The sequence below is a fragment of the Salvelinus alpinus genome, chromosome 18, assembly GCF_045679555.1.
Source record: "Salvelinus alpinus chromosome 18, SLU_Salpinus.1, whole genome shotgun sequence".
In the NCBI taxonomy this organism is placed as follows: Eukaryota; Metazoa; Chordata; class Actinopteri; order Salmoniformes; family Salmonidae; genus Salvelinus; species Salvelinus alpinus.
The window spans coordinates 20,994,964-21,019,711 of record NC_092103.1 but is presented as its reverse complement, the minus strand read 5'-3'; the positions used below and the strand labels follow the sequence as shown (position 1 = coordinate 21,019,711).

General features: G+C 39.8%; 1 protein-coding gene across 3 annotated transcripts in view; it reads right to left on the bottom strand.

The window, feature by feature from the left end:
- Positions 1-24,748, bottom strand: part of LOC139543994 (BMP/retinoic acid-inducible neural-specific protein 1-like) — a 153,336-nt gene that overhangs the window by 36,157 nt on the left and 92,431 nt on the right. For all 3 annotated transcript variants that reach the window (XM_071350629.1, XM_071350628.1, XM_071350631.1), the window contains exon 5: positions 18,862-18,967. In XM_071350629.1, coding sequence (XP_071206730.1) covers positions 18,862-18,967 — 106 coding nt within the window. The remainder of the gene's footprint in view (positions 1-18,861; positions 18,968-24,748) is intronic.

Sequence of the window (24,748 nt, the reverse complement as noted above, 5' to 3'; positions counted from 1 at the left end):
TATATTTATATGTTCTTAATTCCAATCCTTTACTTAGATTTGTGTGTATTAGGTATTTCTTGTGAAATTGTTAGATATTACTTGTTAGATATTGCTGCACTGACAGAACTAGAAGCACAAGCATTTCGCTACACCCGCAATAACGTCTGCTAATCACGTGTATGTGACCAATAACATTTGATTTGGACATTAGACCAGTGGACATTTGTCCTTTGGTCTGATGAGTCCACATTTGAGATTTTTTGTTACAACCACCGTCTCTTTGTGAGACGAAGAGTAGGTGAACGGATGATCTCTGCATGTGTAGTTCCCACCATGAAGCATGGAGGAGGAAGTGTGAGGGTGTGGGGTGCTTTGCTGGTGACTATGTCGTGATTTATTTAGAATTCAAGGCACACCTAACCCACATGGCTACCACAGCATTCTGCAGTGATACACCATCCCATCTGGTTTGTTCTTAGTGGGACTATCATTTGTTTTTCAACAGGGCAATGACCCAAAACACACCTCCAGGCTGTGTAAGGGCTATTTGACCTAGAAGGAGAGTGATCGAGAGTTGCATCAGATGACCTGGCCTCCACAATCACCCGACCTCAACCCGATTGAGATGGTTTGGGATGAGTTGGACCGCAGAGTGAAGGAAAAGCAGTCAACAAGTGCTCAGCGTATGTGGAAACTCCTTTAAGACTGTTTGAAAAGCATCCCAGGTGAATCTGGTTGACAGAATGCTAAGAATGTGCAAAGCTGTCATCAAGGCAAAAGGTGGCTATGTATTTTGATTTGTATAACACTTTTTTGGTTACTACATGATTCCATATGTGTTATTTCATAGTTTTGATGTCTTCACTATTATTCTATAATGTAGAAAATAGTACAAATAAAATAAACCCTTGAATGAGTAGGTGTGTCCAAACTTTTGGCTGGTACGGTATATATAATATATAGACCTGAGGTATACAATATATTAGTATAGTCTATGTGTTTTATTGCCTATTGATCCACATATCTCATTATAGTGTTGTGTTACCAATACTCTATATAATATATATGTTTATAGATTTGTTGTGTATTTAATGTATTGATGCAGTGTTCACCTCCTGCTAAAATAAAGGTTAAATAAAATAAGTAATTGTAAACTTGAGTTCTAACAGATTTTTTTTAATCCTCAATAGTGGTAGAGAGTATATGTTTATAGATAACCCTAATTCTAATTCTCTAATTCTAATTCTCTAACCCTAATTCTCTTCAATCATAATCACAGCCGTATATATTCCCCCCCAAGCAGACACATCGATGGCCCTGAACGAACTTTATCTGACTCTTTGTAAACTGGAAACCACACACCCTGAGGCTGCATTCATCGTAGCTGGGGATTTTAACAAGGCTAATCTAAAAACAAAACTCCCTAAATTCTATCAGCATATCGATTGTGCTACCAGGGCTGGAAAAACCCTAGATCATTGTTATACTAATTTCCGCGACGCATATAAGGCCCTCCCCCGCCCCCCTTTCGGAAAAGCTGACCACGACTCCATTTTGTTGATTCCAGCCTACAAACAGAAACTAAAACAACAAGCTCCCGCGCTCAGGTCTGTTCAACGCTGGTCCGACCAATCTGAATCCACGCTTCAAGACTGCTTCGATCACGCGGATTGGAATATGTTCCGCATTGCGTCCAACAACAATATTGACGAATATGCTGATTCGGTGAGCGAGTTCATTAGGAAGTGCATTGACGATGTCGTACCCACAGCAACGATTAAAACATTCCCAAACCAGAAACCGTGGATTGACGGCAGCATTCGCGTGAAACTGAAAGCGCGAACCACTGCTTTTAACCAGGGCAAGGTGACCGGAAGCATGACCGAATACAAACAGTGTAGCTATTCTCTCCGCAAGGCAATCAAACAGGCTAAGTCCCAGTACAGAGACAAAATCGAGTCGCAATTCAACAGCTCAGACACAAGAGGTATGTGGCAGGGTCTACAGTCAATCACGGATTACAAAAAGAAAACCAGCCCCGTCGCGGACCAGGATGTCTTGCTCCCAGACAGGCTAAACAACTTTTTTGCCCGCTTTGAGGACAATACAGTGCCACTGACACGGCCCCCTACCAAAACCTGCGGGCTCTCCTTCACTGCAGCCGAGGTGAGTAAAACATTTAAACGTGTTAACCCTCGCAAGGCTGCAGGCCCAGACGGCATTCCCAGCCGCGTCCTCAGAGCATGCGCAGACCAGCTGGCTGGTGTGTTTACGGACATATTCAATCAATCCTTATCCCAGTCTGCTGTTCCCACATGCTTCAAGAGGGCCACCATTGTTCCTGTTCCCAAGAAAGCTAAGGTAACTGAGCTAAACGACTACCGCCCCGTAGCACTCACTTCCGTCATCATGAAGTGCTTTGAGAGACTAGTCAAGGACCATATCACCTCCACCCTACCGGACACCCTAGACCCACTCCAATTTGCTTACCGACCCAATAGGTCCACAGACGACGCAATCGCAACCACACTGCACACTGCCCTAACCCATCTGGACAAGAGGAATACCCATGTGAGAATGCTGTTCATCGATTACAGCTCAGCATTTAACACCATAGTACCCTCCAAACTCGTCATCAAGCTCGAGACCCTGGGTCTCGACCCCGCCCTGTGCAACTGGGTCCTGGACTTCCTGACGGGCCGCCCCCAGGTGGTGAGGGTAGGTAACAACATCTCCACCCCGCTGATCCTCAACACTGGGGCCCCACAAGGGTGCGTTCTGAGCCCTCTCCTGTACTCCCTGTTCACCCACGACTGCGTGGCCATGCACGCCTCCAACTCAATCATCAAGTTTGCGGATGACACTACAGTGGTAGGCTTAATTACCAACAACGACGAGACGGCCTACAGGGAGGAGGTGAGGGCCCTCGGAGTGTGGTGTCAGGAAAATAACCTCACACTCAACGTCAACAAAACAAAGGAGATGATTGTGGACTTCAGGAAACAGCAGAGGGAGCACCCCCCTATCCACATCGACGGGTCAGTAGTGGAGAAGGTGGAAAGTTTTAAGTTCCTCGGTGTACACATCACGGACAAACTGAATTGGTCCACCCACACAGACAGCGTTGTGAAGAAGGCGCAGCAGCGCCTCTTCAACCTCAGGAGGCTGAAAAAATTTGGCTTGTCACCAAAAGCACTCACAAACTTCTACAGATGCACAATCGAGAGCATCCTGTCGGGCTGTATCACCGCCTGGTACGGCAACTGCTCCGCCCACAACCGTAAGGCTCTCCAGAGGGTAGTGAGGTCTGCAGAACGCATCACCGGGGGCAAACTACCTGCCCTCCAGGACACCTACACCACCCGATGTCACAGGAAGGCCATAAAGATCATCAAGGACAACAACCACCCAAGCCACTGCCTGTTCACCCCGCTATCATCCAGAAGGCGAGGTCAGTACAGGTGCATCAAAGCAGGGACCGAGAGACTGAAAAACAGCTTCTATCTCAAGGCCATCAGACTGTTAAACAGCCACCACTAACATTTAGCGGCCGCTGCCAACATACTGACTCAACTCCAGCCACTTTAAAAATGGGAATTGATGGAAATTATGTAAAAATGTACCACTAGCCACTTTAAACAATGCCACTTAATATAATGTTTACATACCCTACATTACCCATCTCATATGTATATACTGTACTCTATATCATCTACTGCATCTTGCCATCTTTATGTAATACATGTACCACTAGCCACTTTAAACTATGCCACTTTATGTTTACATACCCTACAGTACTCATCTCATATGTATATACCGTACTCTATACCATCTACTGCATCTTGCCATGCCGTTCTGTACCACCACTCATTCATATATCTTTATGTACATATTCTTTATCCCTTTACACTTGTGTGTGTGTATAAGGTAGTAGTTGTGGAATTGTTAGGTTAGATTACTTGTTGGTTATTACTGCATTGTCGGAACTAGAAGCACAAGCATTTCGCTACACTCGCATTAACATCTGCTAACCATGTGTATGTGACTAATACAATTTGATTTGATTTGATTTGATTTGAGAGTAAGATGACCTGTGGGAGCCAACTTAGAAGACACCACAATCAAGTCCTCCATCCCCCACTAAATCAAATGTAGGAACTGGCTTCTCCAGTCTGACCCCTCTGCTGTCTCAGCCTAGACACCCACACCCACCCGGCCATCTAGAGGTTTGAAGGTTAGTACCTTTATATGTAGGGAAGCTAATGATCCATCATGTGCAATATTCCTGGTGTGTAAACTAAGAAAATTTATTAACATAGCATTTTTGTATATTCTCTATAGTTATGTACTTGGAAATGTATCAACTGACCAATTCTGCCACTTTTGGGCATACTCGTGAGGGACACCTGCCAGACGTGATACAAAATATTATGAAGAGCTCTCATTCTTGAATGTATCAGTTGGAAACTTTGCACACACACTGCTGCCCTCTTGTGGACGACATCTAAATTACACCCAGCTTTCTAGGTAAATGTATGGCCTTTCTTTTGCATTTCAAAGATGGGGGTGTCCCGTCCCCCCCCGCCAAAAAAGTGTTTTTGTTTGTTTTTATCTTCTACCATATCTAATGTGTTAAATTCTCCTACATTAATTTCACATTTCCAAAAACTTCAAAGTGTTTCCTTTCCAATAGTATCAAGAATATGCTTATCCTTGCTTCAGGTCCTGAGCTACAGGCAGTTAGATAGAAAATGAAATGAAGGGCCTGATCTTTAAGAGGTTTTAAGTGCCTCAATGGTTTGTAAAGGAAATCACACTACAAACTATCACCCTCACGCACTTAATGAGATCACAAATATCATGGATACATTAGAACTAGTGGATATATGGAGGCTGAAAAACCCTGACCTAGTGAGATATACATGGAGGAGGATTAATCAAGCTAGCCATCTTGATTACTTCCGGGTCTCATTGTTGCTGGCATCAAAAGTAAAAAAAAAAAAAAACTATTAATAGGAGACCGAATGCAATCGGACAAACATCTAATTGGCATCCATTTAACTCTTACGGAATGTCCATGTGGACGGGATATTGGGAATTTTATCAAAGCCTATTGGATGACATTTTGTTCTTAACTAAGACAAAAGACTTAATAATTGACTTTTTCTCTGCACAACATACAGCAGATCCCCTTATTGTATGGGACACTTTTAAATGTACTTTTAGAGGCCATTCAATACAATACTCATCATTAAAACCAAAGCAGTTTAGGTCTAAAGAGATTAGACTAATAAAGGAAATTAAGGAAGTAAAAGCGCAAGTAGATGGTAATGGAAACTGTACTATAGAGGCACAAAGTAGGTTAGAGGAAAACCAAAAATAATTGGAGGTACTTATTCAAGAACAATCAAGTGTAATGTATTATAAAAAAGAAAGGGTATTGGATGGAAAATTGAGAAAAATGCACAAAATGTTTCTTGAATCTTCAACATAGAAATGCTACCAAAAAATTATTTACAGAAACTTGTTACAAGTGGAGTCATCCATGATACACCAAATTATATTTTGAAAGAGGAAGCACAATATTTTAAGCATATGTTTTTTCAGTCTCCTCCATTTCCAATGAATGATGTTATATGCAAGGATTTCTTTCCTAATAATAAAAAATGTAATTAACAAATGTACAGACAGACCTGTGTGAAGGCCAACTTACAGAGGAGGAACGTTTTGAGACAATTAGATATTTTCAGTCTGGAAAAACACCAGGTATACCAGTAGAGGTATATCAGACCTTTATTTATGTTCTCAAAGATCCATTATTAGAATGTTTTAATTACTCCTATAAAAATTGTAGATTTTCAGGTACTCAACAAGGTCTGATTTCATTACCACTAAAACAGGACCCAGGTGGTAAGTGACTCGTTTCAGGAAACTAGGCGTGTCGCGGGTCACTAATTCACAGGAAAGCCGTTTAAACGTGAACTTTTTTTTAAATCAAAATGTGTTTTTTGCAGAAATGCCTTCTCGAACATGTGACCTTTCATGTGCCTCAATAACAAACTTGTATGCCATCTGTAAATACAAATAAAAAAAAATTATTCCGAGCCTAGTTGGTTTAGCCACAGAAAAAGACAGCAAATTTCCAGCTAGCCATGATTGGCTGAGATAATGGGTGGGCTGGACATGCCGAGAGATGAGTTTGGATTGGTCTGCCATATAGCACGCTTCTGTCTATTTGAGCTGGTCAGTATATGTTGGTAATCCTGTCTAATGCGGCTTTGTTTTAAATGTATCGCACAGTAAATAGCGTAAGTGTTGCTCTCCACTTTCTGGAGTACCGCGTTCAGTGGAATTCGAGTATGAGAGCTAAGGAGATAGAGAAAACACCTGTCTCCGGATTACATCTTCAAACTAAGTGCAACCATGGCATCCGTGGCAGGAGACGTGTCCATCTATGAAGTATACGGGTAAGAAAGTGGTTTCATTTCAAGTTAAAGTGTACTGTTAGCTAGCTAACTTTACATGTATGATCTTATTATTCGTATCTCAGACCCATTTGCTTGGCTAGCTAACATTGAACCTGGTTCGATAGCTACCTGCAGATTCATGCAGGGTAGTAACGTCATGAGTTGGGAGTATGGTTCATTGTTTAGCTAGCTAGCTACATGTCTTAACAAAAGACTCCACTAATCAAGTATCCATTTCAATAGAATGTCACTGTGACGACGGTTGATAGACGTTGGTTAGCTACCAGCAGATTCATGCAGGGTAGTAACGTCATGAGTTGTGATTATGGTTCATTGTTTAGTTAGCTAGCTACATGTCTTAACAAAAGACTCCACTACGCAAGTAACCATTTCGGGGTGCGTTCGTAAATTCAGTCTGGCCATTTACTCCTATTTCAGAGCACTCTCATCTGAGTGTGCCAGAGCGCAGAATGACTGATGAATTTACGAACACTCAACACCAGTTGAATATGGCCGGTGTCAGTAAACGTTGGCAAAAAAAGTTGTTAAATTGTTGCCACCTGCACAGTTACAGTCACCAACGCTCTGGATAATATGAAAACAGCTCTGCCAGGGCAAGTAAAATGGTCAGAGTGGGGTGTTCTCTCATTATGTCTGGAAGTAGCTAGCAAGCTAGCCAGTTAGCTTTGGTGCTTGACTGCTGTTGTGAGGTCAGAATGTTTGGATCAACCCTACTCATCGGCCAAAGCGTCCAATGTGCGCTCTGAACACTCAGAACAGACAATCTGACAGCACAGTTGTAGTCACCAACGCTCTGGATAACATAACAGCCTAACTAGTTCTGCTAGGCCGTTTAATGATCAGTGAGCTGTTCTCTCATTTGTGTCTGGAAGTAGCTAGCAAGTTAGCTTGGGTGCTTGACTGCTTTAAAAAAAAATTATGAACAAAACACATACAAAAATAAAAATATACAAACAAGAGTACATAAACCTAACAGACAGGGAGGGGTATTACATATGGAGACATTTTTTCAATTTGTCAAAACATTTTATGGTACTTATTGCTTTTACACTTACTGATAATTTCAAAATAATATTTGAATTCTATGTGAAGAGGGGTTTGTTCTCCGCCCACTTCATTTGATGGATAAAGAATCTGCCATGAAAAATAAACATATTAACAAATAAAGTTAAATCAGGGTCCATATAATTTGGATCAAAACAAAACATAATATCAGAGTCTTTCAAATTAACATTAATAGTAGTTTCTTTTCAAATAAAATCGAACTTACTCCAAAATCGTCTGACATAAGAACAGTCCCAAAATAAATAGTCAAGAATCTCTGGATCAAAACCCCAAAAAACACATTTGTTATCAATAGCTATTTTGATTCTGTGTAAAATAAAGGTCTTTACAGGAGTGCTTTTGTTCGTACAGAACGCCCGGATTAATCCTTAAAGAGATGGGTGGGCACAAAGCTTAAGAGGGTGTGAAGGATGCTGAATGGGTGTAGACAAAGAAGGGCTTTCCAGCATTAGTACCAAAACATTCAAAGGCCATTTTCTCAAAAGTGAGGTTACAAGTTTATCAACTTTTAAAGCAAAATTGCTTTCCCATTGTTCCTCAAATGCAGTGTATGATATACCATTTTGTAGCTCTGAGTCTACTTTTATCCAATATAAAAAACACAATTTCAAATTTTGCTATATAAGACCGATTTGAGCCAGTCGGTCACAGATTGGAGATAATATACTGTATGACAATTACTTGAAACAATTGAACATTATGAAAAATCAAAGATACCTTTCATAATCTGCTGTGAAGACCAGGCCTGGTGTTTGATAAAGTACGACTAGAATTTATATATAAATGCCTGGATTACTTTAATTTCGGTGAATTTCTTATACAATGGGTTAAAGTTATGTACAGCAACCCTAGATGTAAAATAGTAAATAATGGTTATTTCTCAGAAAGTATTGAGCTTTTAAGAGGAGTAAAACATGTCCGTTGTCTACATATCTATTTATTATGGCAATTGAAATGGTAGCTATTAAAATTAGATCCAATAAGAACATCAAGGTGTTAGAAATCCAAGGGATAAAAACAAAAGTATCAATGTATGCCGATGACTCAAGTTTTTTATTTAGTCCTCAATCTGGATCCATACACAGTCTCAATGAAGATCTTGATCACTTTTCTAGTCTCTCTCGACAAAAACCTATTTATGACAAGTGTACCATATTATGTATTGGATCATTAAAAGACAGTGTTTACACTACCTTGTAGTTTACCAACAAAATGGGCATATGGTGAAGTAGACATACTTGGTATTCACATCTCAAAAATACATATTAACTTACCACAGTCAATCTCAATAGAAAGTTTGCAAAAATAGATCAGATTCTGCAAATATGGAGAGGTAAATACTTGTCTATTTATGGAAAAATCACATTGATTAACTCTTTGGTCCTATCACAGTTTACTTACTAACGGCGCTACCTACTTTAGACAACTTGTTTTTTAAATCATGAGCAAAAAATATTACATTTGATTTGGAACACTAAGCTAGACTAAATTAAACATGCCTATTTACATAATGAATATGAGTTTGTGGGTCTAAAATTATTCAATATTAAAGCGTTGAGCCTCTCACTAAAAGCTTAATTCATACTTAAGTTATACTTAAACCCAAGATGTTTCTCCATTAGATGTATTAAGTAAGGCTCATCATTTGTTCAAAAATTGCCTTTATACAGATGACAACTTCTCATTTCCGAATTATTGAAAATTAAATGTTGTTTAAAACCTCTTTGGGCTAGGGGACAGTATTTTCTCGTCCGGATGAAAAGCGTGCCCAAAGTAAACTGCCTGATACTCAGGCCCAGAAGCTAGGATATGCATATTATAAGTAGATATGGATAGAAACCACTCTGAAGTTTCTAAAACTGTTTGAATAATGTCTGTGAGTATAACAGAACTGATTTGGCAGGCGAAACCCCGAGCACAATCCATCCAGGGAAAAACATGTTTGAGGTCAATGTGTTTTCCATTATTTTTCTTTGGTAAGCCCTTTTTAATAGGAATCTGCTTGCAGTTCCTATGGCTTCCACTAGATGTCAACAGTCTTTAGAATTTGGTTGATGTTTTTCTTTTGAGAAATGAAGAAGTAGTCTTGTTCTTTCCATGTGTCACTCAGATGGACTCAAGTCTTTTGGTGCATGCGACCTGGAATGCGCTTCACTTTGCTTTCGTCCGGTATTGAACACAGTATATCCCGGCTTAAATTTGATCGATTATTTACGTTTTAGGATACCTAAGGTTGGATTAGGAATGTTGTTTGAAATGTTTGGACCAAGTTTACAGGTAACTTATTAGATACTTTGTGGTCATGTTGGGCGAGTTGGAACCGGTGTATTTTCTGAATTAAACGCGCCAAATAAATTGAGATTTTGGGGATATGAAGAAGGAATTTATCGAACAAAAGGACCATTTGTGATGTTTCTGGGACATTTTGGAGTGCCAACAGACGAAGATCTTCAAAGGTAAGGCATGAATTATATTGTTATTTCTGACTTTTGTGTTGCACCTGACTGGTTGAAATATGATTTTCATGTGTTGTATGCGTGGGGCTGTCCTCACATAATCGCATGGTCTGCTTTCGCCTTAAAGCCTTTTTGAAATCTGACACTGAGGCTGGATTAACGAGAATTACGCTTTATTTTGATGTGTTACACGTGTATGTTTTGTGAATTGTTATTATGAGTATTTCTGTTTTTGAACTTGGCGTGCTGCAATTTCACTGGATGTTGTCAAATCAATCCCGTTACCGGAATTCGAGCGGGAATGGGGGTGAAGGGATCCCTAACAGGTTAAAGTATAGCCCTTTCTTAAACAAACCATACAAAGCAGGTTACACTTTCAGTTTTATCCTCCAGAAAAGATAGAACAAATATTATAACAAATGTTATGGTTTAACTAAAAATATACTGATTAATAGAAAAATATTCTTTATGGATTTTTTTTTTTCAAATGTTTATTATATTTATTAATGATATTATGAATAGAAACCATGGAGTTATGTCATATATGCAGCTATTAAAAATATATTGGAATTTCTGCTCAATCCAAATTTACAACCAATTGATTGCAGCATTACCACAAAAATGGAGGAGGCAAGTGGAAAAGGGAGAAGGTAGGGAATGTGTTTGCCTGCCATACAGTACCAGTCAAAAGTTTGGACACACCTACTCATTCAAGGGTTTTTCTTTATTTGTACTATGTTCGACATTGTAGAATAATAGTAAAGACATCAAAACTATGAAATAGCACATATGGAATCATGTAACAAAAAAGTGAGAAACAAATCAAAATACATTTTAGATTTTAGATTCTTCAAAGTAGCCACCCTTTGCCTTGATGACAGCTTTGTATACTTTTAGCAGTCTCTCAACCAGCTTCACCTGGAATGCTTTTCCAACAGTATAGAAGGAGTTCCCACATATGCTGAGCACTTGGTGGCTGTTTTTTCTTCACTCTGCGGTCCAACTCATCCCAAACCATCTCAACTGGGTTGAGGTCGGGTGATTGTGGAGGCCAGGTCATCTGTTGGAGCATTCCATCACTCTCCTTCTTGGTCAAATAGCCCTTACACAGCCTGGAGGTGTGTTTTAGGTCATTATCCTGTTGAAAACAAATGATAGTCCCACTAAGCACAAACAAGACGGGATGGCGTATCGCTGCAGAAGGCTGTGGTAGCCATGCTGGTTAAGTGTGCCTTGAATTCTAAATAAATCATTGACAGTGTCACCAGCAAAGTACTCCCACACCATCACACCTCCCGCTCCATGCTTCACGGTGGGAACCACACATGCAGAGATCATCCGTTCACCTACTCTGTGTCTCACAAAGATACGGCGGTTGGAACCAAAAATCTCAAATTTGGACTCATGTCAAAACAGAAATGACAAGATTATGTTAACATACTGTTATTGCAACAAATGGTTGATTTATGCAACAGAATAGTTTTTTTAGAACACTCATCTGTGTGTGTGGACTGAAAGTGGTCCTCTGGGAGATTTAACACTGACAGTGGATTTATGATCGATTGGTGATAAAGACAACATTCCATAGCATGAGTTAATGTTTCTGTACTATAAGGTACCAGGGAGAGATGACTCCAGGTCCAGTCCTTGGTCTCTACACAATGAGAACTGTTTTTACAGCAGATACTGTCTGCTGTGAATTATAAGTATCTTTCATACAAATCTTAACCTTGTGACCCATTCCATACATCTGTTGTTTGTCATGAACATCCAGGTGGATGGACTTTGCTATAAAATGATGTGGCTCAAATCCGCTCATTGGGCATCTCAACGAATCACCTACAGATGGTTCGTCGACAAGCTTCATTATTGCAATAATGAATCTGTTATTAATACGTTTTGAATAAAGTAATATCCTGATTAGTGACGGACGTTGTCTCTCCTCATTATTGAGTAGAATTTCCACAACACTCATCAGACCAAAGGACAGATTTCCACCGGTCTAATGTCCATTGCTCGTGTTTCTTGGCCCAAGCAAGTCTCTTCTTCTTATTGGTGTTCTTTAGTAGTGGTTTCTTTGCAGCAATTCAACCATGAAGGATTGATTCATGCAGTCTCCTCTGAACAGTTGATGTTGTGATGTGTCTGTTACTTTAACTCTGTGAAGCATTTATTTGGGCTGCAGTTTCTGAGGCTGGTAACTGTAATGAACTTATCCTCTGCAGCAGAGGTAACTCTGGGTCTTCCTTTCCTGTGGCGGTACTCATGAGAGCCAGTTTCATCATAGCGCTTGATGGTTTTTGCGACTGCACTTGAAGAAACTTTAAAAGTTCTTGAAATTTTCCAGATTGACTGACCTTCATGTCTTAAAGTAACGATGGACTGACGTTTTTCTTTGCTTATTTGAGGTATTCTTGCCATAATATGGACTTGGTCTTTTACCAAATCGCACTCTCTTCTGTATATCACCCCTACAATTGACTGGCTCAAATACATTAAGAATGAAAGAAATTCCACAAATTAACTTTTAACAAGGCACACCTGTTAATTGGAATGCATTCCAGGTGACTACCTCATTAAGCTGGTTGAGAGAATGCCAAGAGTGTGTAAAGCTGTCATCAAGGCAAATGGTGGCCACTTTGAAGAATCTCAAATATAAAATATATTTTGTTTAACACTTGTTTGGTTACTACATGATTTCATATGTGTTTTTTCATAGTTTTGATGTCTTTTGACTGGTACTGTGTATTAAAGATACAAATCGGCTGAAAGGAATTGGCATAAATAGATAAATAAACCAGTTTAATTTGTGTACAAAAATGTTGACAGCTGTACCATACTGGTTGCAAAATAAATGGGAAGAGATTTTCAATGTACCGATTCCATGGCACATGGTTCATGAACTGGTACAAAAAACAACACTTGATCCAACACTGAGTTTTTCAAATTATTATAGAAAATTTTTCCCACCAACAGAATACTTTATTTTGGGGTAATACAACAATCTCAGCTCTGTAGATTTTGCTGCAAAGAGACAGAATCACTCATTTATTCTGGCCCCTATTTAGCTTGTTTCTGGTCACAGGTTCAGGAATGGTGAAAAAAAATCCCAACATTCACTTAAAATGAACCATACAAATAGCACTGAGGGGTGATTTGGAAAGACATAGTCAGTCAATAAATAATATAATAATACTCATCTTGAGCTCACAATCTGTGGATACAATACGATTAGAAAGGTTCAAAATGTATGTAAAACATCACAGCACAATTAAAAAATATATGGCACATGGAAACCAAAATGAGGGTGGTCTATGGTGATAGGTGGGATGGGCTGAGGGGTGGGATTAAAGAGCTTATGATTGGTAATCTATCATTGTTACGTGATTGCTTTATTTAAAGCACCATATATGTAAAATGTGTATGCAAAATGTGCATGCAAAATGTGTATGTAAAATGTGTATGTAAAATGTGTATGCAAAATGTATGTAAACTACTATTCAAAAGTTTGGGGTCACATAGAAACATCCTTGTTTTTGAAAGAAAAGCACATTTTTGGTCCATTAAAATAACATCAAATTGATCAGAAATACAGTGTAGACATTGTTAATGTTGTAAATGTTCCCCCCCATGTCCTTGTGTGGAATTGTTTTGTTTCATGTTCAGTGTGATGCGCCAGGCTGGTAATTTCCCCACTGGCTATTCTTGTTTAACCCATAGGAGGTTTGATTATTAACGTTAGTTTTGTGACTGTATTTTGCGCATTTCTCTTTTTGCATTCCGGCTGGAGGTTTGACGCAGTTGCGTCCGTTTGTTGTGCTTCTGCCCTAATAAAGAATGTGCCTGATCACAACTCTGCTCTCCTGCACCTGACTTCAACACCAGTAGCGCATACGCTGACAATTATTGCTAGAACATTACCAAAATTTTAATAAAAATGTAATCATGGAATGAAATACCAAGAAAATATTTTTTTGTCAAGTTTCAGAAATGTTCTGAGAATGCTCCAAAGCCAAGCAACTATCCTGCACCATTCCCAGAAAGTTGTGAGAAGGTTCTATGAAAAATAACCATAGGACAGCCACACTCTCCCCAAGCTCCAAAAATATATGTTTCTCAGAACTTTGTGCTAGCTGAGTATATAACCTCATATCAAAATATAATTAATTGACATGACCATTGAAAAGCAGGACACCTGGCATGCTGTATTTTACCTTTAAAAGCTATTTTAGTTAACACTGTGGGTGATCTCATACTTTGGCCAGATGTGATCTCTTCACATTTTAACTGCCAGCACTTTTGTTCTTTCTATAATTGTTTAAAAAGGTCAATGGGCATTTGAGAGACACATGGAAGGTGTTCATTAAATGTACCAGGAACATTGACTGTCTTTTTAATATATCCACCCAACTCTTTTCACCATCAGGAACAGTTTGATATAAATCCCTAGTGCTCTAACAGACAGTAGATATTGCTATTGTGGACATTTTCTCTGGATCGTCCCAATATTAAATCCATTAGGGCATTAAATCAATAGCAAGCCGTTGTGCAAGCTACAGTTGGCCATCAGAGTTGCTTTTTTGGAGAGAATTCTGAGAATTGGCCAAATCATTTTTTAAACAAATTGGATGAGGAGAATTAATTGTATTTTCCAAACTGATGAACCCAGGTCCCGATTGGCTGGCTCTTATCCTAACATCATGCAGCCGGCAGCCTGCTCTGCAGAACTATATTGCCCCTGGTTGAAAATAATGTACTGTAATTGAAATGAGTGTCCTGGTAATTCTTCATCCCTCCCTTTATTTATGTATTTTCTAATCATATAATTGTTGTTCTATTTTTTTCCCTACAGCCTTCATCAATTGTTATTGCCTGCAGTGTGCTCTATGGAACAGAGGGAGAAATTGGAAGTCAATTTTATTAATGGCAAACAACAATTACGTCAACTCCCTCAAAGTTACCTTTTGTAATTCACTTGTAAATAAAGTCAATGTCGTCTGGCTGGAATGTTGCTACCGTCCCTTTGTGAGATTGAAACCATCACCTCACCATCTCTATCATTTCACCACTGGTGTCATTGGTATCTAAGCCCTCTGAAACACACTTAAGCTACACACATGCACGCACATGTACACACAGGCACACACCACAACCACAAAATGACTGCTGCAAAGTGCAAAATGTAATCTCCTCCCTTATATGCTGAGAGTAATAAACCCTTTTGAGAACAGGCTGTCTATGTCTTATTGTCATCTGCATGTGGGCCTTGACATACACAGAGGGCATATTGCCTCTCGGCTTCAGCTCCATATTTTATGATACCAAGAGGTGGAGAGGAGGTACACCAGCAGAGAGAGATGACAGATTACTCTGTAGTGCAGTTTATAGGACCTGAGGGTCAAATGGCACAAATAACCAGCATTGGTTTAATTAGTAGAATTTGACACTTCAAACAATGAAAGGAAAGGTTGGAGGTAATGTCATGTCAACTACTGTAGCTACTGTACATATCCAAAGCTTCTGCTTTTGGCATACAGTGGCTTCAATGTTCCCACATAAGTGCAATACTAACAAGAATATAATAGCAACGTTTTCGATGCTCATCCACCATTTTCACATGGAAATACTGATCTTTCACAGCCATTTATACCACCAGCTGGTTAAAAGACTAAAGAGGTGTCACCAGCTCAGGAATGACATTGAAGTGTTATAACTTTTGAGGAGTTTGTGATGGTTGGCACATTATAATACCAATCTTATGACAAAAGCTCTCTAATGAACTCTAACTCAGAGATGATAATTGCTCTTGGAGGATAGATTTCAGTTGTAGTACACTTTAAAATAATCACCCACTTTGGAATAATGTGAAAACAATAGCTTTCAACACACACCATGAAATAGCAGCATTTGAAAACTCATCTTTCTCACCAAATCGTATCATCCTGAAAGATACAGGCTGCTCATCTGGCTGTCACATATCAGTTGGATGACAAAACGTTATTCTTCCAAGCATCAGAGGCCAATACAGAGGTTGCATGGGAATTAAGCCCTTTTAAAACCTATTGATTCCCTTTGAGCGAATGGCAGGGGGAACTTGAAAGCGTTTATGACAGACAGAGTAATTCTCTGTATTCAAACAGCATTTAATGATCCCTTCAGGGAGAGATGCAGGTGAAGTTAAAGAGCTCCGAATTGCTGTTTTTTTTATACTGGAGGTAAACTGCATACATTAAAAAGGGACAGCTTGTCTCAGAAACTTGACCACTCTTACAGTGGCTTTCATCACTGTCCCAATGGGAGCTGTGGTATATCTAAGGCACGGTTGAAGATGATTATTCATAAGAGGAAAGTAAGAGATGATAACTGTTGACACAAACGATTCCTTCAAAAGCAATCAGCTAATTACTACGTTTGTCTACTTTTCTATCTTTGCGACCTAATTTTGTTGTCACTCAAAGCTGATAATTGCATAGCATTTACTGTCAGTATTTCATCTTTAATACAGTGTGTAAACGAAGCATACCCAAGCCAAAAAATATACTTCTGTAATTTAGTTAGAATCAGCAGATACGCAGTACCAGTCAAAAGTTTGGACACACCATCTTTATGTTCTTTATGTTCTATTCTACACTGTAGAAAAATAGTGAAGACATCAAAACTATGAATTAACACATATTGAATCATGTAGAAACCAAAAAAGTGTTAAACAATTCAAAATATATTGTATATTTGAGATTCTTCAAATAGCCACCCTTTGCCTTGATGATAACTTTGCACACTCGTGGCATTCTCTCAACAAGCTTCATGAGGTAGTCACCTGGCATGCTTTTCCAAACCATCTCAATTGGGTTGAGGTCGGATGATTGTGGACGCCAGGTCATCTGATGCAGCACTCCATCACTCTCCTTCTTGGTAAAATAGCCCTTACACAGCCTGGAGGTTTGTTTTGGATCATTGTCCTGTTGAAAAACAAATTATAGTCCCACTAAGCACAAACCAGATGGGATTGTGTATTGCTGCAGAATGCTGTGGTAGCCATGCTGGTTAAGTGTGCCTTAAATTCTAAATAAATCACAGACAGTGTCAGCAGCAAAGCACCCCTACACCATCACACCTCCTCCTCCATGCTTTACGGTGGGAACTACACATGCGGAGATCATCCGTTCACCTACTCTGCGTCTCACAAAGAGACGGCGGTTGGAACCAAAAATCTCAAATTTGGACTCAGACCAAGGACAGATTTCCACCCGTCTAATATCCATTGCTCGTGTTTCTTGGCCCAAGCAAATCTCTTCTTATTATTGGTGTCCTTTAGTTGTGGTTTCTTTGCAGCAATTCAACCATGAAAGCCTTATTCACGCAGTCTCCTCTGAACAGTTGATGTTGAGAAGTTGTGAAGCATTTATTTGGGCTGCAATTTCTGAGGCTGGTAACTCTAATGAACTTATCCTCAGCAGCAGAGAACTCTGAGTCTTCCTTCCCTGTGGTGGTCCTCGTGAGAGCCAGTTCATCATAGCGCTTGATGGTTTTTGTAACTGCACTTGAAGAACCTTTCATAGTTCTTGAAATGTTCCGGATTGACTGACCTTCATGTCGTATTGTAACAATGGAATGATGTCTCTTTGCTTATTTGAGCTCTTCTTGCCATAATATGGACTTGGTATTTTACCAAATAGGGCTATCTTCTGTATACCACCTCTACCTTGTCACAACACAACTGATTGGCTCAAACGCATTAAGAAGGAAAGAAATTCCCCAAAGGCACATCTATTAATTGAAATTCAATCCAGGTGACTACCTCATGAAGCTTGTTGAGAGAATGCCAAGAGTGTGAAAAGCTGTCATCAAGGCAAAGGGTGGCTATTATCAAATATACAATATATTTTGAAGTGTTTAACACTTTTTTGGTTTCTACATGATTCCATGTGTGTTATTTCATAGTTTTGATGTCTTCACTATTGTTCTACAATGTAGAAAATAGTCAAAATAAAGAAAAACTCTGGGATCAGTAGGTGTGTCCAAACTTTTGAATGGTACTATATATATACTGTATATATAGTCTAAAATGGAAAATTCTAAGATGTCTGTTGTATCTTCTTAGCCAAAGTTATTCATACCAAGTCCTGAAAGGCCACAGCGGTACCATACTTTTGTCCTTGCCTAGCACTGTCACATTTGATTAAAGTAATGAACAAATCAACACCTGTATTAACTAAATTAGGTGTGCTACTGCTGGTCTGGAACAAAAGCCCACACAAACTGCAGCCTTCCACCACCAGGAGTAAAGAACACTGTTCTATATAATGTATAAATGGAGTGCTAACATTATATATCATAGCTACTTACAGAGTGCCAGTAATAGAGAGTCTGAGCTCCAATACATACTTGAGCTTACACCTTTCGTGCTATTCTTCAGCATGCAAGCCTTCGCTTTGATCAACACTAGTCAGATCTTCCCTACTGACTGAGAGGACCAGGATGAATTGTGTGGGTAAGTTAAAATATTATGATGCTTACTGGGTTTGAACAACACGAGCAACATCAGGCCTGTGGGTTTGATTACTTCATGGGCCACACACGATACAGATAAAAGTCTCTGGTAAGCTGTATGACCATATTATTATCATTAGGAGACCCAAGACCAAAGTAACGGAAGAAGATCACTGAGAGCGGAATTGTGGAGCAAATTCAATTCCATCTCTGTTTTATTAGTCAAAATAGATTCAAATTAATTTCACAAATCGTGAAAAGAGGTGTTTTTCCTAAATGGACTGGAGGCTAAAGTGGAAAATTGACCCCGATCTTAACCCCCCCCCAGCCAATGTAGCCTCCCGTAGTGAAAGTACGGTAAGAGATACGGGTATGTTTACCTTGCAGATGGAGCTTGCTCTCTGGGCTCTGCAGGAGGACGGAGCTCACTGAGTCCAGATTATCATAGCTGCTGCATCCCAGCGGGCCCGTACGAGTCTCTGTCACCTGCAAGAGAATCAGGACAAAGAGTTCACGAACAGTAGCGGCGAGAGACACTGCGGTGTGTGTGTGTGTGTGTGTGTGTGTGTGTGTTGGGATGGGGGGTGATCATAGAGAAAATTGTTTTCATTACGATTTAACTAGACTCTGAGTAGAGATTTACACATGTAAATCATCAAGCATGCATTGATTTCATTGAAGGATTGGAACGAATGTTTGTATCATGCCTTTGTATGTCAAGCATTATGTATTTAAAAAATAGCACAAATTGTACCTACACACTGAAGAAGGCTGCAAAGCCGGAACGTCTGTGTACGCTATCCCTGATGCAGTGAAAATAATAAAATAATAAAAAATTGAGGTCAACTTTAAGCAACATCTTTTTGAGTGCGGACCCATTATACCTTGTTTGTCTGAATTTGCGGGTTTAATGAACCAGCCAAGGTTCACGTACAGTACCAGTCAAAAGTTGAACACATCTACTCATTCAAGGGTTTTTCTTTATTTTTACTATTTTCTACATTATAGAATAATAGTGAAGACAGCAAAACTATGAAATAACACACATGGATTCACAAAGTAACCAAAAAAAATTTAAACTATTGTTTGAGATTCTTCAAAGTAGACATCCTTTGCCTTGAAGACAGCTTTGCTCACTCTTGGCATTCTCTCAACCAGCTTCAACCATGTGAGCAGCTCATAAATATCTTAACTTCATGTGACACACGCTAGCACATACATGTTCTGCGGCTCTCAGCTAAGTAAGCTGTAATTGGGCCAGAGCACAGCAGGCCTTTCTAAGCAGCACTTTTATAAGTACCTCCTTTTTATATCCATCTGTGACGTGTACCATGACCGGCTTATTAGACACATTTTCTTTTAAGGAACTTTAAAGGCTTTGTTTCCTTTCAAAAGAGGTGAGACGCTAATGGACTTTTTTTCAAACTGTGCCTGCGCCCCACTTTCTGCTAGAGAATAACACTTCCCTTATAAAAGTCGCAGTAGTGGCCTCTCTCCCAGCCCAAACTTCAATCTATGGCATAATTAGGGTAGTCAAATGTGAGGGTGCTTTTAGTTCTGACTACACATCTGACTTTAAGAATTTTTTAAAGAGAGTGCTCTTGAAAAGGGTGACTTTCCTCTTTTTAATCGCCTTTTCTTCCCATTATGAGATGACCGGCAGTGTTCAGTAGTACTTTCACATGATTCCAAGAAGCCAGATGAGATGCTACTAAGCAAAGGAGATTAAGAGAAAAAAACTCTTGGCATTAACCTCAAACGAATTTCACTCAGTCTCTGGCTTGGTTAGAAAACTCTAAGCTTGAAGGTGGGGGGGTTGCGTTAGCAGCTTGCATGAAGTCCAATCTCATGTGAATAGGGGTTATCGAAGATGTGGGAAGAGTCCAATACTTCATTGTGATCAAAGAGCTACAGATATTGATACAATTACATTGACATAGAATGCAGTGATGGGTAAATCGAATGATCAAATCACCAAGTAAAATGTGTTTAGAGTCCTTAAACGTCCTATTTCCCACTTCCTGTTCAGCCAACACTACAACACTTTGCGATTGACAATGTGTGACAACATTTTCCTGTCTTTAATGTTGATTCAGTGCTAGATGACAGGTTGACAAGCAGGAAATTAGACAGATGTACTGTATATCTTACCCTTGGCGTCACTCTCTTATGGGGTAAAACTTGAAACCAGGGGGTAAACAAAGTGACAGGCTCCTAAAAACCCACTGGGCACAGACGTCAATTCAACATCTATTCCACATTGGTTCAATGTAATTTAATTGAAATGACCTGGAAACAACATTGATTCAACCAGCGTGTGCTCTGCAATAACAGAGAATGCAATTGAATAGCATGCTTAACATTGAATAGTATGCCCCTTCCTGTCAAAGGGTAGATATGCTATGTTCTGCAAAACTATGACTGAATCAGACCACAATGGACAACATCATTTTTTATCTGTTCATGATTTAACTGTATGTAAAGGTAGGTATGCTTGCAGCAGCCATACCACTGCAACTCTCCACCACTACAAACTCTAAAATGTCAGGAAGCTACAGTAGAGTTATTGACAGAGAAGCCCAAACAATACATTTTACAAGCTCTCTGCAGCCTTGCATAACGTTTCAAAGTAGATTGATTACTGTGCTTGCCTAGCCTATCAAACAGTGGCATCTTGATGGGTGCTGACAGGGTGCTTTTCTCCCTTTTGTCGTTGCTTATCATAGAATAAATTACTTTCTGGTTGTATTGCACACACATACACAGACACACGCACGCACACAGGAGAATGCAGAAAATACAATAGACATTTTACCTCAATCAATGTGTGCTATAGTGGATCACATCCAAGAATCATATTGTCAAAAGGTGGAAAGACCTATTCAGGAAAAACAGATTACCATCCTTGATAATCTGAATGCCCAGTAGGATATTAGGCAGTTTCTCTCCACACACAGACACAAACACACTATCTCTCAAACACACATACACACGTACAAAATTGAAAAGAATGTCATACAACGTAATAAAAAAATACAAGGAGCAATCAAAGAGCTGAAATGGGCCAAGGAGGATTTAGAGGATTTGGATTGTTAAGCGGAACACAACTCAGAACCCCAGGGACACACTCTTCGTCTCTTCTCTGATCTCCAAAAGCCAGGATACCTAGAATCACAAGCATATTTGGATTATAATGACAGGACGATAACATTGTTCCTATGTTCGTTCATTTTTTGATTTGTTTTCAATGCATACTCAATTTCTATTCAGAGCAGGATAATTGATTTGTGGGGTGCATTACATCCTATCCATCCCTTCTCATTTAGATGGATCCCACTACCGGTTAGAGCATATTTCCTGTCAATTATGTGCATAATAGATTGCTAAGAGCACGTCACACTGGAGACCTTAGGAGAATTGGCATTTCAATATATTATGTAATGGGGATGAGTGACAACATTATGTTCAATACCCATTTTGTTGAATGACATCACCATCTATTTTTAATTAACACCAATTGTTACAATTTGTATGGTGTCTGAATCATAGAGCTCCAGCAAACTTAATGCACTGTTGCAGTCCTATTCCAAATTTGCAATTGTACATTTTTCCCTCAAGCACCAATTGTAACAGAAAAAATATGGCTCCAATAAGACTGGCTTTAGGAGTTGTTGCAAGCTTGCTGAAGTTCAGGAAATTGCTCGTCCACGCAGTTCATATCAAATTTGATTTATCATGAGCCGAAATGAGCCGAAATGTTTTCTTAAGAGCCCTTCCCAACAATGCAGAGATAATAAAAATGTTAACTACTACGTTGACACTCACACAAAACCCACACACACACCGATACAACACAAACATACACACACACACACTTTCACACTCATCATATGCTGTTGCTAATCTTTTTATTCTTACTCTTACTATTATCCATTCTGATGCCTAGTCACTTTACCCTGCCTTCAGCCTATGATGTGTGTGTGTGTGTGTGTTGTATTGGTATGCATGTGTGTGAGTGTCAATGTAGTGTGCGTGAGTGTGTATGAGAGGAGGCTTGTGGGAAGAGCTATAGGAGGATGGACTCACTGTAATGGCTGTAATGGTGTGTTTATAATGTGTATATATAGTCTTGTGAGTGTGCGTAGAGTCAGTGCAAGATAGGGTCAATGCAAATAGTCTGTGTAACCATTTAACTATTTAGCAGTCTTACGGCTATTTAGCAGTGTGATGGCTTGGGGTTAGAAGCTGTCTCGGAGCCAGTTGGTCTGAGAGCTGATTCTCTGGTACCGTTTGTCGGATGGTAGCAGAGTGAACTGTCCATGGCTTGGGTGGCTGAAGTATTTGGCAATATAAAGCATAATCAACGAATCATTCCTTTTCCTCCATCACTCTTTCTTTCTGAGAAATATGTAATTAACTACTAGCGGTTAAAGGCGTTGGGGCCAGTAACCGAAAGGTTGCAGGTTCGAATCCCTGAGCTGACTAGGTGAAAAATCTGTCGACGTGTCCTTGAGCAAGGCACATAACCCTAATTGCTCCTGTAAGTTGCTCTGGATAATAAATGACTAAAATGTAAATGTAAAATTACATGAATGTACATGTACTGTATATTGCCAGGTCACAATGTGCTTGTAATGTCAAGAGGAAGTAACTTGCCTCCTTCACCAACAATGAGCCCACCTACAGCACCCATGGCAGCCATTTTGTGCTGCACACCTACACATCAGTTGTTGCAGTGCAGAGGTGAGGAGGTTTACTACTGACAACACAGCCCTGTGTGGTATAGCTACAGTAAGATAATCAAGGCACAGTTATGAGCATAATTTATTCTCAAAGTCCTGAAGACATCCCCTAGCGCTGTCCTTTAACCATATTTGCTGTTGCACAACTCTGCCGACTGAGGGCAGGATTAAAATGATGGTAGCCTGAGAGAAGGAGGGAATAGATTGGGGCTTGAGAGAGGGATACATCCAGTATGATGGAGTGTCTTCATCAGGGGACTGCTGCCACTGCAGAGCTTTCTTAATCTGCCCATCACCTGCCACTCGCCTAATGACTTTCTATTTTTGGAAACATTGAAATGAAGGGACATGCTCACCAGTAACTCTCTGTGGCTGGACACATCTCTGAGGAAGTTTGCTTTTGGAATGTAAAGGGATTCCATGGAATTTAGTAAGAGGTAGCTTCACTGTATCACATGGCCTAACCGCACAACTCATGAAATGTGAGGGGTTTTAATTGTGTTCCGAGCCGACATGGAAAGGTAACAATTGGTAAAATTGGTAGTGCTAAAAACTGAGTACCAAGATTGAATAATAATAAGGCTGCTTCAAAATTCAAATGCCTTCATTAGGCAACACCCTCCTCAACCAACCAATCAAAGCCTAGTTAAATTCACACAAAAAAATCTGGGTTAAATAATAGGGCCTGTTAATTTTAACACCTCAGACACATTTTGCTCCACTCTACTCCAGAGCATTGTGGACCACAGAGGTGGCAATCAGAAATTAGAAACAGGATCCTGCTGCATCATCAGTAAATCTGCATATTGAATCCTGGTGTAAATCAGGCCAGCAGAGTGACTCCTCAGGGAAGTGACCTTGTGGGAACACAAGCCAACGTCACACAGCAGCAACCATATTCCTCCCCACCCCTGCATAATCATCCTGGAGCTTGGTCACAGAAGAACTGCCTGCTCGTAAAATTGTATTATTTCATTAAAATGCTTTACTGGGCATCTTATTTTCCTTCTTAAATAATCATGAGGGGCCGCAGTGATTCGGGGGTTTGTGTACCCACATCCATACCCACATATGCAGTCATAGTCGGCACTAGCCATTTGGGGGCCATAAGCAACATTTTGTTGGTGGGGGCCCACCGCACCTTGTGAGCAAAGCATTTTAGCGGCCACCCTCTTGACAACGGAGAGAAACATTTGTAAAAATGATAAATATATATACATTTTTATTTTTGTTTCATTTAATTGAGCCACCAATAGCCCATCCCTGTTGGGCTGCCAGTAGACCATCCCTGTTGGGCTGCCAGTAGCCCATCCCTGTTGGGCTGCCAGTAGCCCATCCCTGTTGGGCTGCCAGTAGCCCCATCCCTGTGCTACCCAGAAGCACATATCTCCTCCTTTTCATTTCTCACAGCAGGGTGTTAGTGCCATGCGCAGTTCTTCTTTGTGCTGTTTTATCTCTGATTTGGGGTATGTTACAGGTTTAGCCAATATGCTGTGTCCCAATTATTTGTTTGTTTGCCCTGCTG